This window comes from Procambarus clarkii, chromosome 65 (genome assembly GCF_040958095.1).
Source record: "Procambarus clarkii isolate CNS0578487 chromosome 65, FALCON_Pclarkii_2.0, whole genome shotgun sequence".
NCBI lineage: Eukaryota > Metazoa > Arthropoda > Malacostraca > Decapoda > Cambaridae > Procambarus > Procambarus clarkii.
Window position 1 is genome coordinate 20,940,138 of NC_091214.1, and position 14,114 is coordinate 20,954,251.

Consider the following 14,114-nt stretch of genomic DNA (forward strand, 5'->3'; position numbering starts at 1 on the left):
AGTAGTAAACTACTGAAGGTGTCATCATATGCACAGGTATCAGGAATTATAGGTTAAGACACTAATAAATTATTTATCATCATCTTTATGTAATATGTAAAATAATCACATACAATACACAAAGAGATAGTGGCATCTAATAATGCTGTTCACTTTCTTGGTTGAACTTCAGAAATTGTGCAGGCCTTAACAGAGGTTAATGCTTCACACAGTCTCCATTAAGAATAAAGCAGACAATCCTTGCTCAGCTTCTGACAGCTCATGAGCAGCACATTACATCTAGTCATGATGTTTTCCGATTATTCTAGGACCAGGATTCCAACACGCATTCCCTTACAAAGCTGTATATCTTCTCAATCTTTGGTTTACATTTATTCAACAGTTTACTAGCATCCAAACTTTCCAGTCAAATATTATTGTTATAAACAGCCTCCTAGTGCTTTAGAGCTCATGAACTGTTAAATATAAGTAAACAAAGGAGGCAAAATTTTGAGAAAAGATGTACAGGGTCATAAGTACTTGCATAACTGCTTGATGAATCCAGGTCCAGCTTATTTTTCCTTTCCTAAATCAATCTCTTGTAGAGAACAACTATGTAACAAAGGCCTTCTGGTAGCCTAAAATTCCACCCACAGTCTCTTTTCTGCGTGGTTTCAATAACTTCCTTCAGTATTCATGGTGATATTTGATCCGAGGGCTCACTGTCTTTGATAGTCATGTTATTGTAGTAAGAAATGTTTGAATAGTGAAGGAACAGACAAGGAAATAAAATAGTTGTAACTTGTTATGCCATGTACATGGAGTATGAATCTACATTTCTCTCAAAGCAAATCATTTGCTATTAATAGTGTTTTTTGTTGTGCATTTCATGTCTTCACACCCCATAAAATCTTAAAAATTCTGGTGTAGTACCATTGCAAAAATTCCTGAAGACCATCATATCACAAGACCTGGAAAAAATTAATACATGAAATGCAACAAAGTGACCAAGTGAAACCTACCAGCATGTGCACGATGCAAAAACACACTAGTGTGAGCTGGTTGGCCATCAGTTGCCTGTCCAGGAGACTGTGCCCGCACTTGCCCGTGAGACTGTCTAGGTGCAGTGGCTACAGATATTGGTCCCTGGGTAGTTGTAGTGGCTTGTTGGGGAAGCACTTTAGCCACTGGGATTGCTGACCCGCCCATGACACGACCCACGCCACCACCTACAACTCCTCCACCTGCTGGATGAATACAAGTTGTCATCAAAATACAGCACTATACTTCAAAACTTTACAAAATATAATTAAAATAATTATGATCCCTTATAGATAGAGGTTTCCAGCTTCAGTAGAACCTAATACTGTACTGTATATAATTTTTTTCTTAGAGAATTACCTTTGGGTTATTTACAAGGGAACCTCAAAAGAAAAGACAACTAAATACAGTAGCCCCTTGCTCTAACAAACCTCGCTCTATCGAAATCTTGTATGGGCCGAACAGTTCCGTGTTCAGTGCAAATTGTTCAGTGGATCAAACAAACAGATGTTTGTGAAGATTGTTCGCCTAAGCCACCGACGAACCAGCCAGCCAGGATGTGTCCACGTTAACAGCCAACCCAATCTAATTGTTAACTACTGTACATGGCATTAAATCTTTATAAAATTCAATTATGATTTTCATAAATTATATTTTCAAACTATTATTTACAAAATATAACACACAACTACCAGAGTGAACCTATTATTGCATCATATATTACTGCCCTTACAAAACAGTATTACCAAAATAATTGACCTTGGGGTTGCCATGGGCTTGACAAATCAAACAAAATCCCCCATGCAACAAATCAACTTTTGCCCCAAAGTTTGTTCAAGTGAGTTCATAGTTTAGTCTCCAAACAAGCTGCAAATGCGGCAACCAAAACTGAATTGGCTCTTAGATATTTATTTTCTTTCCAAAAAACACTGGAGTGGGATCAAACACTGTACATGTGACAAAAGGAAGATGTATTAATCATAATTTTATCTATTACATTCTTCCAGAATATGACATCTAATCATACATACTACATGTTGACCAGGCCACACACTAGAAGGTGAAGGGACGACGACGTTTCAGTCTGTCCTGGACCATTCTCAAGTCGATTCAGTTGGAAACCTGGTAGGTTTCATCAACTTGAGAATGATCCAGGACGGACTGAAACGTCGTTGTCACTTCACCTTCTAGTGTGTGGTCTGGTCAACATTCTTCAGCCACGTTATTGCGACTTATCGCCTGCATACATACTACATAAATTAACCGCAAAAATATTAATCAAAACTTAATTACAAACCTCTGTGCTGAACACTTGCAGAATGTTGTTGAACTGTGTGCGTGTTGACCTGTGTCTTGTGGGTATTGACGCTGGCCAGCCCAGAGATCTGAGCTAAAGCCAGAGGTGGACCTTGAGCAGGTTGTGTGATCACCTTGGGGCCATCGGTAAATGATAGGGATTGAGCCTGAACACCCGATTTATTCGTATGGTGGGCAGCTACAGGTGTTCGCACTGAAAATACAGATCAAGATTATGGTAAAAAAATAAATACTTCCTGGAATTATTTAAGTAAAAACAGATATACTGTACACTAAGTATTTAATATTAATGATATAGTTATCCTGACTTCTCCCTCTTCATAAGGACACTCACATTTTGCACAGACATTTTATAACTTTTTCATCACCTTCAAACATTTCTACCTTTATGTCAATCTTTGAGAGTTTCCCCCATTTACTATACTGACCATACCTCATTTTTAAGAAGTTTTCCTACTCTGAATCTGTCCACACTTTCCTCATGCATGTTACTGCCTGATTCTGTCATCATGTGACATCAGCTTTTTAAAATGTTTTCCATCATACCAAAACCAACATGGCAAAAGATGGAAGAAATCTATCAATAACTTTCATTCTTCACCCTCATTTATCCCTTCATGTCCAATAACTCCTCCAGCAAAAACTGTGGCACCAGTACCACAAAATCCTTAGCTACCATTACCTAAATATATAGCACAATTAACTAATAAATACTAACCAATAGGTGTTTTGAGTGGGACATGATGATCCTGATGTGTTCGCTGCATAGTAGGATGATGGGTCAAAATGGCACCAGGAGCAGCACCCGAGGAAGTAGTCATTGACATGGCTCCAATGTGTGTACCAGCCTGCGACGTTACCTGCATATACAAGAATCAAAACCACAATAATGTGGGAATAATATAATAGTAATATGGTTATGACTACATACAGATCAATCACATTAAGGTGGAGGTGACAAATATCCAATTAAACTACTACAGTACATCTCTCAAACATATTTTAATAGGAAAAATTAAACTTTAAACACCCACTTCAGATACAAAGCTCACAATGTTAAAATCTCTAAACAAAATATTAAGTGTACATCAAAACACCATACATTCTTATTCCAATTTGTCAGCCAGACATACAGTGAACATTCCATGCAACCCTCCAGCTGCACCTCTCCACGTTGTCTTCCGCCTAACCGGGTCTTTTTTGCTTTAACCACATTCCACATTTATATTTAAGATGTTCATCTCCATAAATGCTTCCTACATTCCAAAAATATTCATTTAAATTTTCTTCTCTCCATTCATTCTCAGATTTTTTTTTTTTGTTTTGTTTTTGCTGCACTAATATTTTCACATTACCCAACTTAGCAAACAAAACAAAACATGATAATTATCAAGTGTTGTTACTGCCATGTTTTCCCACCAAGCCCTTCCTCTCACTCCTCCACCAGCAATGTGCAACATACACCTACACGACTCAACATTATTAACCAGATATGCCTCAATATTTGTACACACTTTTACATGTAATTATCACTTTATTCCTCAAATATATTTCTAATTTTCACCCCTTTCTTTAGCAGGACAACAGATATTCCATCTATTTCGACCCACGGCACTGTACCTTCCCTCTTCCACAAATTGAAATCACTGATCTTACCGCTGACGACGAAGGACAACTTGGACTGGGTGCTGTAGTAATTCTAACAGCAATAGCTGATGGGGCCTGAGTTCTCATAGTGCCCTGGGAGTTGATGTTCGGACCAGCCATGGTGGTAACAAGGGGGTTCCCTGTGTAGATGGTACCAGTAGAACACGATGTTGCTCCAGGTACTTGTGTGACGCCACGACCTCCTCCACTCATAACGGCACTCATTGATGTTCCATATTTCTATACCGCAAATAAATATTTCAGTTTTATATAATAATATATTTCAGTCCAAATAATAATAAAAATCCTCCAACCTAAACTAGCAAAAACAAAATACTCTTCTAAATATTTTCCAATCGAGAAAGCCCACTAAGTCAGGCATTTGTCTCAAAAACTATAAATATACAAATCATGCCCATCTCTTAAAATATTAAATATTCTAAAGTGCCGAGTGAATACCGAGTTGAACCATTTCATTAAAACCATATGAATAGAGGAAAATGTGTGAGAGGTAGAATAAGGGAATTTTGGTGGAAGCAGAATATGCAATCTAGTTGAAAAGAAACAAGAAGTTCTTGTTCCAGTACAGGTATTAAGAAAGTGGAATATATTGAAGGAAGAGGTTGTTGAAGCCAACTCCATCGACAACTTTAAAAGGAAATATGACGAAAATGTTGATATTAGTGTGCCAGGTATAAACGGCTAGAAAACGAAGCATAAAGATCTAGATCTCACTCCCCCCATAGTCACTGATAGGTAAGCAAATTCCAAATCTCATGGCACTCTTACAAACTGAAACAATTCCACAACCCCCACGTCTTATTTTATACAGCATCCTCTTCCATAAACCAACGAAACACTATTTCCAAACTAGTATTTACCCCATTCTTTCTTTTCTGAAATTAATCTTACCAAATTTGCATACATGATAGTGGCTTTATTGTATGTTGGTATATTAGCACACTATTAAAACAACCACTTATGTTGCTATATTAGCACCCTATTAATACAATTACTGTTATACATTTTCTCACATTTGTATGCGTCCATTATGTACTTCCTCCCCCCTCCACCTTAGGCTAAACACTGGCTAATTTATTCAGCTCATTGAATAATCAGAAGATAATCTCTTTATGCATAAGTACATTTGAAGATAACTATAAACAGAGCTAATTCATTTAAATACCTTCCTATCAAATACAGGACACATCCCTGTTGTGATTACATAATCTTGTAAGCTGCACTATGCAGATTATAGTTAGCAAATTAAATAAATCTAGAAGAAATGTATTCAATTGCAGTCTCACCTGAGGTTGAACTATAGGTTGTGTTATGTGAACGGCTTTTGGGCCCGTTCCCCTCGGCCCATCAACAGTAACCATCCCTCTCATTGTGTTGCTTCCAGCTGTCCTGATGGGTCCACTAGGCACTCCAGTGGCCCTTCCACCAGCATGGTAAGTCGTTATGGATCCTGATGGCTGTCCCGGTCGTGTCATAGGCATAGATCCTCGTGCAACTCCAAGACTGTGAATAATTATTTCATTCCTGTTTAATTTGGGCAATTTAGAAAAGTATGTTACTTTTGTTTGACCCATTTGCTCAACCACTCCTTACAGTAAATAACAAACCACTTAGAAACACATATTTTTTGTGCACTTATTTTACCTATATCAAACACAGTGATGACCAAACGACAACATTTTAGTCCATTGTGGACCATTATCAAGTCGTGTGTAAGGACTTTATAAGTGGTCCAGGACGGACAGAAACGTCGTCGTTTCTCCATCTTCTGATGTTTAATTTGGTCATCATATCTTCAGCCATGTTATCGTGACTTATCATCTGCACCAAACACAGTGCTCCTCCTAGGAACTCCCCTCTACAGGAGTGACCATAAAAGATAAGTATCCAGGTAACACTGTAAAAGATGCTCAGCATACAAATCTTACACCATGAAGGTTTAAACAAAAAATATTTTTACCTTAGGGGTGTAAATATAAACTGCTTCAGATCTTACATTCTAGAACCTAGTTAACATTGTCACAGACAAGAATAAGGATACCATTAAAGAGCAAAAATATTTGCATATTTTAAATGCCTACAATATTCTATTTAACAGTCAATTTAAATTCTCGTAACTTAAATTTATAAAATACACTTGCCTTTGTTCTTGTAAATAATAATAATAATTATTAGGTTCAGCATCATAACCTTATTAACAATGCCATTCAATACTTCAAGCTAAACAACATACCTAAATCTGCACTTCAGTAACTTTACTACACATTATGAATGCCTCATGTACTTAAAAAATCTAAATACTGTACAGTACTTGGATATATTTAAATATAAAAACCAATCCTCGCTATTTAGCTTAACTAACCTTAGACTAGTCATGTACTTAAAAAATCGAAATACTGTACTGTACAGTACAGGTACTTGGAATTTTTTTTTAATATAAAGACAATCGTAGCTATTCAGTTTAACTGACCTTAGACTAGTCCCAGTGACGTTTTGATGAATGGCTGGGCTTATTTTGCCCGTGTGAGCCGGGGACGGTGCTCCACGAAAACATCCAGCACTTGTAGACACAGGCACCACAGCGCTGGCCCAGCACACCGCTCCGCCTGCCACCAAAAAATACATAACAAATGTGTAGAAAGACTAAAAAATTGTTTGCTAGTAGTCAGAATTTTATTTAAAATACAACAAATTTAATCAAACTAACAACTGTAAGAACTACAGCCACTGCAATAAAGCTTATCTCTCCAGTGTCCACAGGTAGACAAGAAGTCAAAACTATTCCATATGAACATTTTGGTACATGGATTAATTGTTATATAAAGTACTGAAAACAATATGGAAGACGTGTTAAAACAATTTACAAAAAAAAAAAAAAATGCGGGTAGAAGACACAGACAAGGATAATTTACAAAGTCAGCAAATAGGATCACATGCCTGAGAAAGGTAATTTTAAAATTAAGAAATTTGGAAATCCTGTTAATCAATTCCTACCTATACAAGGCAACAAGGCACAAGAACTATGTAACTAGGCAATGGAAAATACCAAGAAAATTCGAAACACAACCATAAGTAGACATTACCATAATGAGCCAATTTTCCTATATGAAAAGAAATGCAAGTGCATATAATGACATTTCAGTCCGTCTTGTGCCCCTTATGAAGTGGTAGCCGTTACAAGTTGATAAAGGTCCAGGATGGACCAAAACATAACTTATTTATTTTAATATGTAAGGGTTGGGTTAATTTCTTTTCAGCCTCATTATCTGCACACAGTATTTACATTACTAAAAATATTTTTTCCTTCACAGTACTGCACTTAATGAAATATTACTTACGGTCCAGGAATATTTGAACTTGGGTGGTTCAGAGGTTGTCCTGTTGTTCTAACAATGGGAGTGGCAACCGTCTGTGACCGAGGTGCTGCCATATTTGCAACAGCTGCTGCTCCTCTTGGAATATGATATGCTAGATGAGCGGAAGTGGTGACTATAGAGTTATTAGCCGTAGAGCATGCGGGATGGGCGACTGTACGCACAGACGGGCCACTTCCACCACCAGGCCCAGGAGAAGCTAGGTTGAGAGCTGCTGGTGAACCAGAAGTTCGGGACACTAAAGTTACTGTTTGCCCTCCAACACCCATACTTTCCGTTCTACCCACTGGAAGTACAGAAAATGGAACATTTAAAGATATTCTGTAAGTTCTTGCATGAACATCTTTGAAAATAAAATTTAGATACAACTCATAGCACCATATAATACCTGTATACATATACACAAATGTAAATATAGTACATACACACACACATGAACAGAAAGTCACACCAATAGGGATTTTGAGCTTGGTGTGTATCAACAGACCAAAAAGCACATCTGGTAAAATTACAGGTACTGCATCATGATGATATGTATCATATGGAGTTATACATGTATCAAGAAATCAACAAAGCTTCCAAAAATTGTAGTACCTATACTGTGGAAGGATTGGACCAAATATGGACTTTTGTTCCGCGAGTACGTTCATATTTTGTACTACTGGAATTCTAAAGGGCATAATAAAAAGTAAAACTGCTTAACGTAACCTATCCTAGGCCTAAATAAGCATTCTTTAGCCTAACATGAAATATTTGGCTTAATTTAATACATATACAGTATGTTCAATAAAAGGCCTAGAAAAAGTTAAGATTTACTGGAACAATATTTCTAAAACTCGTCAATGTGGACTTCGATGGCCCAATTTTAATAGGAACTTTCATTTTATGAACACTAGTCTCAAGCTGATGCAAGCAGGCACTCATATATTATCATTTGAAAAGCAAAACACATTAGGAAGGAGGAGAGGATAAAACTATACATTGTACTGTACAGTGATTACATAAAGGCATGAACTATGTAGTAGCTAATAACAATTGTGGTGGGAATCCATTTTAAAGACTTAGAAGTTATTTCTAGTGTGTATTTAACCATTCTGTTGAATAATTAATTGTACTATTTAACCACACACGTTTGTCAAGTCAACTTTTGTGAATTCAAGTTTTTTGCAGATACGTCCATAGGGGTTATTTTTAAGTATGAAGACCTTTCTCATTGTGAAATTTGTCCAATTATGTCAAAATTAATAATACAATATTAGTGTCACGTGAATCCTCTGCATAGCAGTGGAACTGCCTTTTCCCTTCACCTTCAATTGCTCTGCACTGGAAGTCTACATCTACACCAGCCCAGAAGAGTCCTGCTACCTCTCCATACCCACCTGGGCCTGGCAAGACCTGGTACGACTCAAGAGGCAAGCTGGGCGCCTCTGATAACCGGTAGTTTGTCCCCACAAACAAGCAGTTAGCCGCCTTCAACTGACAGTGGTGCAGCTCAACACAAAGGCACCGCCAGCCACAAACGAGCAGTTTGCTAGTTGACCAGATGTCCACCTTGCATTGACACTGGATGAGTCATCACCGCCGGACTATATAAAGGGCACCGCCTCCCTGGAGAGCCAGTCTCTCTCTTAGTGCTCTTGGAACACCTTGGCGTGTCTCAACCGTCGTCTGATTTCAGCCAACGCCGTGTGTCTGATGCCGTGGTGGTATGGTAGCTGTCTTTAGTACACCAGTATATCTTTGTGCTTTGCATTAGAGTTAAACTTTCATTTACATATTTGATATGCTATATAATAATAGCCAAGTATTGTCATGTGTCATTTTTGTTCATTAATATTTCAGTAAATTGTTTTAATTATTTATTTGATGATTTTAATTTGTTTCCACCTGCGACTTACACACTGCAAGGCCAATAGCAGCATTTTTTTTTAATTGTGTGAGGGAGATCCATACCATCTTGGTTCAGTATAGCTGCGATACCACAACCCGTCACACCCCATTGTGAAATTTGTCCAACTATGTCAAAATTAATAATACAATATTAGTTATACACGGCATTAAAATATTTAGTTCACATGTGCAGCAACTAAACACAGCCAACAATGTTTGCTCAATGGCAGCCATGCCATGGTTACCCTTCCTCATTCTGACTTTTTTCTACGTTAAATCAGCATATTGTCTGATGAAATCCTGTAAACGCACAAGGATTTCTATAAATACCAAGTGCAATTTTCTATTTACCCAAAAAATCTAGCACAACAAAAATTGACAGTAGTCCGCTTCACCTTTCTGCGAAGCCTAGTAAGAATATTTAAGGGCATCGTATAGACTGAATGTAACAGTGATCAGTGTACCTGTAGTTTAAAACCAAAAGAGCCAGGGTTCAATTTTCATGGCAGGACGCTGGTTTGTGTTAATTTCCATGGCAGGACAGATGTTTGGGTTCATTTCCAGGGCAGGACAGATGTTTGGGTTCATTTCCAGGGCAGGGACAGATGTTTGGGTTCATTTCCAGGGCAGGGCAGATGTTTGGGTTCATTTCCAGGGCAGGGCAGATGTTTGGGTTCATTTCCAGGGCAGGGCAGATGTTTGGGTTCATTTCCAGGGCAGGGCAGATGTTTGGGTTCATTTCCAGGGCAGGGCAGATGTTTGGGTTCATTTCCAGGGCAGGGCAGATGTTTGGGTTCATTTCCAGGGCAGGGCAGATGTTTGGGTTCATTTCCAGGGCAGGGCAGATGTTTGGGTTCATTTCCAGGGCAGGGCAGATGTTTGGGTTCATTTCCAGGGCAGGGCAGATGTTTGGGTTCATTTCCAGGGCAGGGACAGATGTTCGGGTTCATTTTCATTCACCTGATACCTATGTTCATCTAGCAGTAAACAGACACCTAAAAGTTAGGCAACTGTCGTGGATTACATCCAAGGGTTAGTAACTGATCTATGGGGACCTTGATGAAGCGTAACAGCCTACCTACTTCCTGACAATGGGAGACCCTTTGATACAGTAAAGATGGATGTCCTTATATATATTTGTTAAGACAACTAACCAGGCTTTGCAGTAACAACAGTGGGCAGTTCCTCCACTTGTAGTTAATATCTGGGCTACTCCACCGGTTGTATAATGGACTAATGTAGTACCACCACTCTTCACAATGCCACCCTGAAATAATGAAACAGCTTTGTCAAAATATTAATAAAAATAAATGCTACAAAATATTAGTAATATATATACAAGAGATAATTATCACACACACCATGAACTAACTGGCTGTTCAATGACTACCATTGAGCAATATAGTATGTCAGTAAAATGAGGGTGCTAAAGAAAAATATATATATACAGTATTATAAACATATTTTCAAACAGTTTTTCTTTGTGGCTCAAGAACTCAAGTCATACACAACAGCCTCAAATATGGAAGACTTGCATCGTTCCAAATGCCACACTCATTTCTGTCAGTATCTAACATTTTTACAGATATTTACATCAATACTGATCTAATTCCGTGGAACAGTTGAATCAACAAGCCGAGTGTAGAAAACATTAAGTACAGAGCAGGAAGCTCTTACTCAAGTACAATATATTATAAATTTCAAACCGCAATCAAGAAAGCATTCATCATCATCCAAGATTAAACATGGAAAAAATTACAAGTTAAATTGTGCTATTAAATAGCTTGATAACTTACTATGCAAGTTAAAATCCAGTTTTAGTACTGCTCGGACTAGACTCGTGTAATAAGAGAGGAGGGGACATGCAAATAAATAAGAAAGAACGAGATTCATATCTTCAGCCTCGTTACTATAATGCATCGCTTCCATATAATATACTGTACTAGCAAACTATACAATAATCCTTGTGCAATAATGTGCAAGGAAGTGTCACAGGGTACAAACACTGCTACAGTATAAGCAATTGACAGTAAAAGAATCTGTACAGTAAACATCACACTGACATTACAGTATGTAACAATAACCGTTTTACTTGTTCTTATTTTTTTACATATAACTTTCTAACACTGTACTTCTATGATAACAATAAAATTACAACTTCATTTTTGTAAGGATAAGTTGTGAACAGAAATGGCAGAACAACCTAAGTGTAAAGTTGAAAAGAAACTGCACCTGAAATATACTTAGGTCTAAATGTAAAATACAGTACTATAGCGAATACTAACAGCTACAATTTTTAATTAATATGGCTAAGAAATATACTTACAGACTCGAGAGATCTGGTAGATGTTTTCTGAGCCAAATCCATTGGCTGGTTACTGGGATCACACGACGAACCTGAACCGCCTAGTGATGAACCACTAGAACCAAGCATTCCACTGCGTCCACTCATACTTTTTACAAACCTGAGAATTAAGGAATAATTATAAAGGTTGCATAAAATATTAAATACTCCATAAACGAGCAAAATGGGAAAAAGGCCGACATAATTAATATTACACACACAATACTGTAAGTATATGGCCAAAAATAAAAGTAATACAATATCTTTGCTAGACAAGTATACAACTTAATATACACATGTAGTAATAGAAACTTATGATAAAGAGTTTTGGTTCATTAAACAGTTAGGGTCATTAAACTTCTGCCTGTATAGATCAATATTGTACTTCAATTTAACTTCTTTGCCCATACTAAAATACTACCACCTCCTCCTGTCTGTTTCGTCAGGCTTTATTGCTAATATTCCTTTACTAAAAAAATAAAGAAAAAAGGAACCCCCAAAAAAAAAAAAACTCAAATAGCCAGCCTAACAAGTTGTTACATTGCTTTAGACTGCTTGTTCTTGAGGAATCCACTGTCAGTAGTACTGGGCCACCCGCGAAGTAAAACTATTTCGTACTGTTTATAGACTAGTACAGTCACTACAAAGAAAGTATTTTTTTTTTAAATATGGTCATCTAGTATTACATTCCGGGTGGGTATGGATCTTACGAACAGGTTTTGAAAGTTTGATTTCCTGTTCCAAACTTTCAAATATTGTTTAGGTAAACAAATTGTCAAGATTTTAAAGTTTACACTATTTCAAGGTTTCGATTTTGTAGATTGCACTCTATATAATACAGTATTACAGCTGTAACATGAAAAAAAAGATTACTGAACAATAGGAGGCTTGGTCAGGGATCGAGATGCAGGGACGTCGAGCCCTGAAATCATTGCAAGATAACAGTGAAGACATTAACCAGGAACAAGAAGTGCCAAGAGACCCTTTTTAATCATTTTCTAGGAAATCCTATGCAACAAATGGTACTTACCTGTCATTGAGATGTGTCTTACACTTTCTGCACCCTTAGTTATCAATAGTTTTTTTTTAGATCCTGTCATGCATCCTCTTCTCTTGAAATTATCTTAAACTTTGTAGCAGCTCCTCTAGTATTTCCCCATCACTGTATACACATTAACTGATAATTACAATACTGTATATATCTTGTGTACTTGAGAATTAATATTCTCTACACAACTAAGGTATAGTGTACAGTATTTCTTTAGGGATACTGTTACCTATAGCACAGCGATCTACGTCCACACAATCGTGGGACCAGGGCTCAATCAAAGCCAAACTTGCCTAGTAATCGACAGCAGTGTCATTAGAAATATCAGAACATTTTCAATTTCCCACTATTAGACTGCTGGTTTCTGAAGGTTTGTGTAAACTAAAAAATCTTATGACTACACAGAAAAGTTGGGTGGAAGATATCACAGTCGCTTCATCTCCTACTCCTATCTAATGACTAGGCTAGGTCAGGACTGAGTGTGGCCACTGCTGCTACACAGGTCAAATAATATGGAAGATGGTTCACATAGGAGCTGTCAAACCTACTCCAACCCAGTGTGGCAAAGTAATTACCAAATACACGTCTACAAAGCAAGTACATTTACGTACAAAACAATCCGAGCATTTCATGCCTGCCGTCGTAATTAACACACACCGGTTTGTCATGTATACTAACTGGAGAGTGAAACCAAGTATGCACTGTAAACAAACAGAACAGTAAGGTCATTAAAATCTCTTGTCTAGCGACTCTCCTTTTTCTCCCACTTTACACAATGCGCGTGTAAACACAATCTATGACGATCTTGGAGAACACGGGAACTATTTTTTGTTTATCGCTCTACTGCAGAAAAACACTCACAGTAACTGACACCTTTTAAGCGCTTGCAGCAGTGACTAGGGTAAGAAAACACGAAGCACCACTCCCAACCAAGGTGTCACTGCTGATCTATACAAACGCCTTTGCAAAGGCTCCAAGAATTACACAGCAAGCAATTCAAATAATGAATGACACACACACACACAGGTAGAATGAACACAAAGTTCATTTCATTCACTAACCAGAAAAAAGCCTTCACATCACCTTCACGCCAGCCAGTCACTCCCTAACTCCGCACAAGGTCAATTGAGACAGAAACCAAGTTTGAAATGATAGAAATCATGTCAGAAACGAGTGTGTTAACCTACTAGGTTGTAATATGAACCACAGGGACGCCAGCCTCCGGCACCAGGAGTAGACTCCACGTAGAATTCCTACAAAGTCATCTGAAGCTCTTCAAGCATCCAAGCTGGCAAGTGATATTCCATACTCCACTCACTTAGCCAATGAGTGCTTCGTGGAGGGCATAATATGGCTAAATTACGGCACGACGGACATAGCTTCCATCCGAAAAAAATTGGGTCCAACTCTGGCACCAAAGCCACGCTAATCCTGAGATATTTTCTCTCGCTGT

General features: G+C 37.8%; 1 protein-coding gene across 1 annotated transcript in view; it reads right to left on the bottom strand.

The window, feature by feature from the left end:
- Positions 1-14,114, bottom strand: part of Sap130 (Sin3A-associated protein 130) — a 30,520-nt gene that overhangs the window by 11,013 nt on the left and 5,393 nt on the right. Inside the window, 11 exon segments of the mRNA XM_045763379.2 lie at positions 1,002-1,226; positions 2,318-2,530; positions 3,056-3,197; positions 3,994-4,224; positions 5,292-5,508; positions 6,476-6,585; positions 6,587-6,611; positions 7,344-7,665; positions 10,424-10,442; positions 10,444-10,536; positions 11,596-11,734. Coding sequence (XP_045619335.2) covers positions 1,002-1,226; positions 2,318-2,530; positions 3,056-3,197; positions 3,994-4,224; positions 5,292-5,508; positions 6,476-6,585; positions 6,587-6,611; positions 7,344-7,665; positions 10,424-10,442; positions 10,444-10,536; positions 11,596-11,734 — 1,736 coding nt within the window.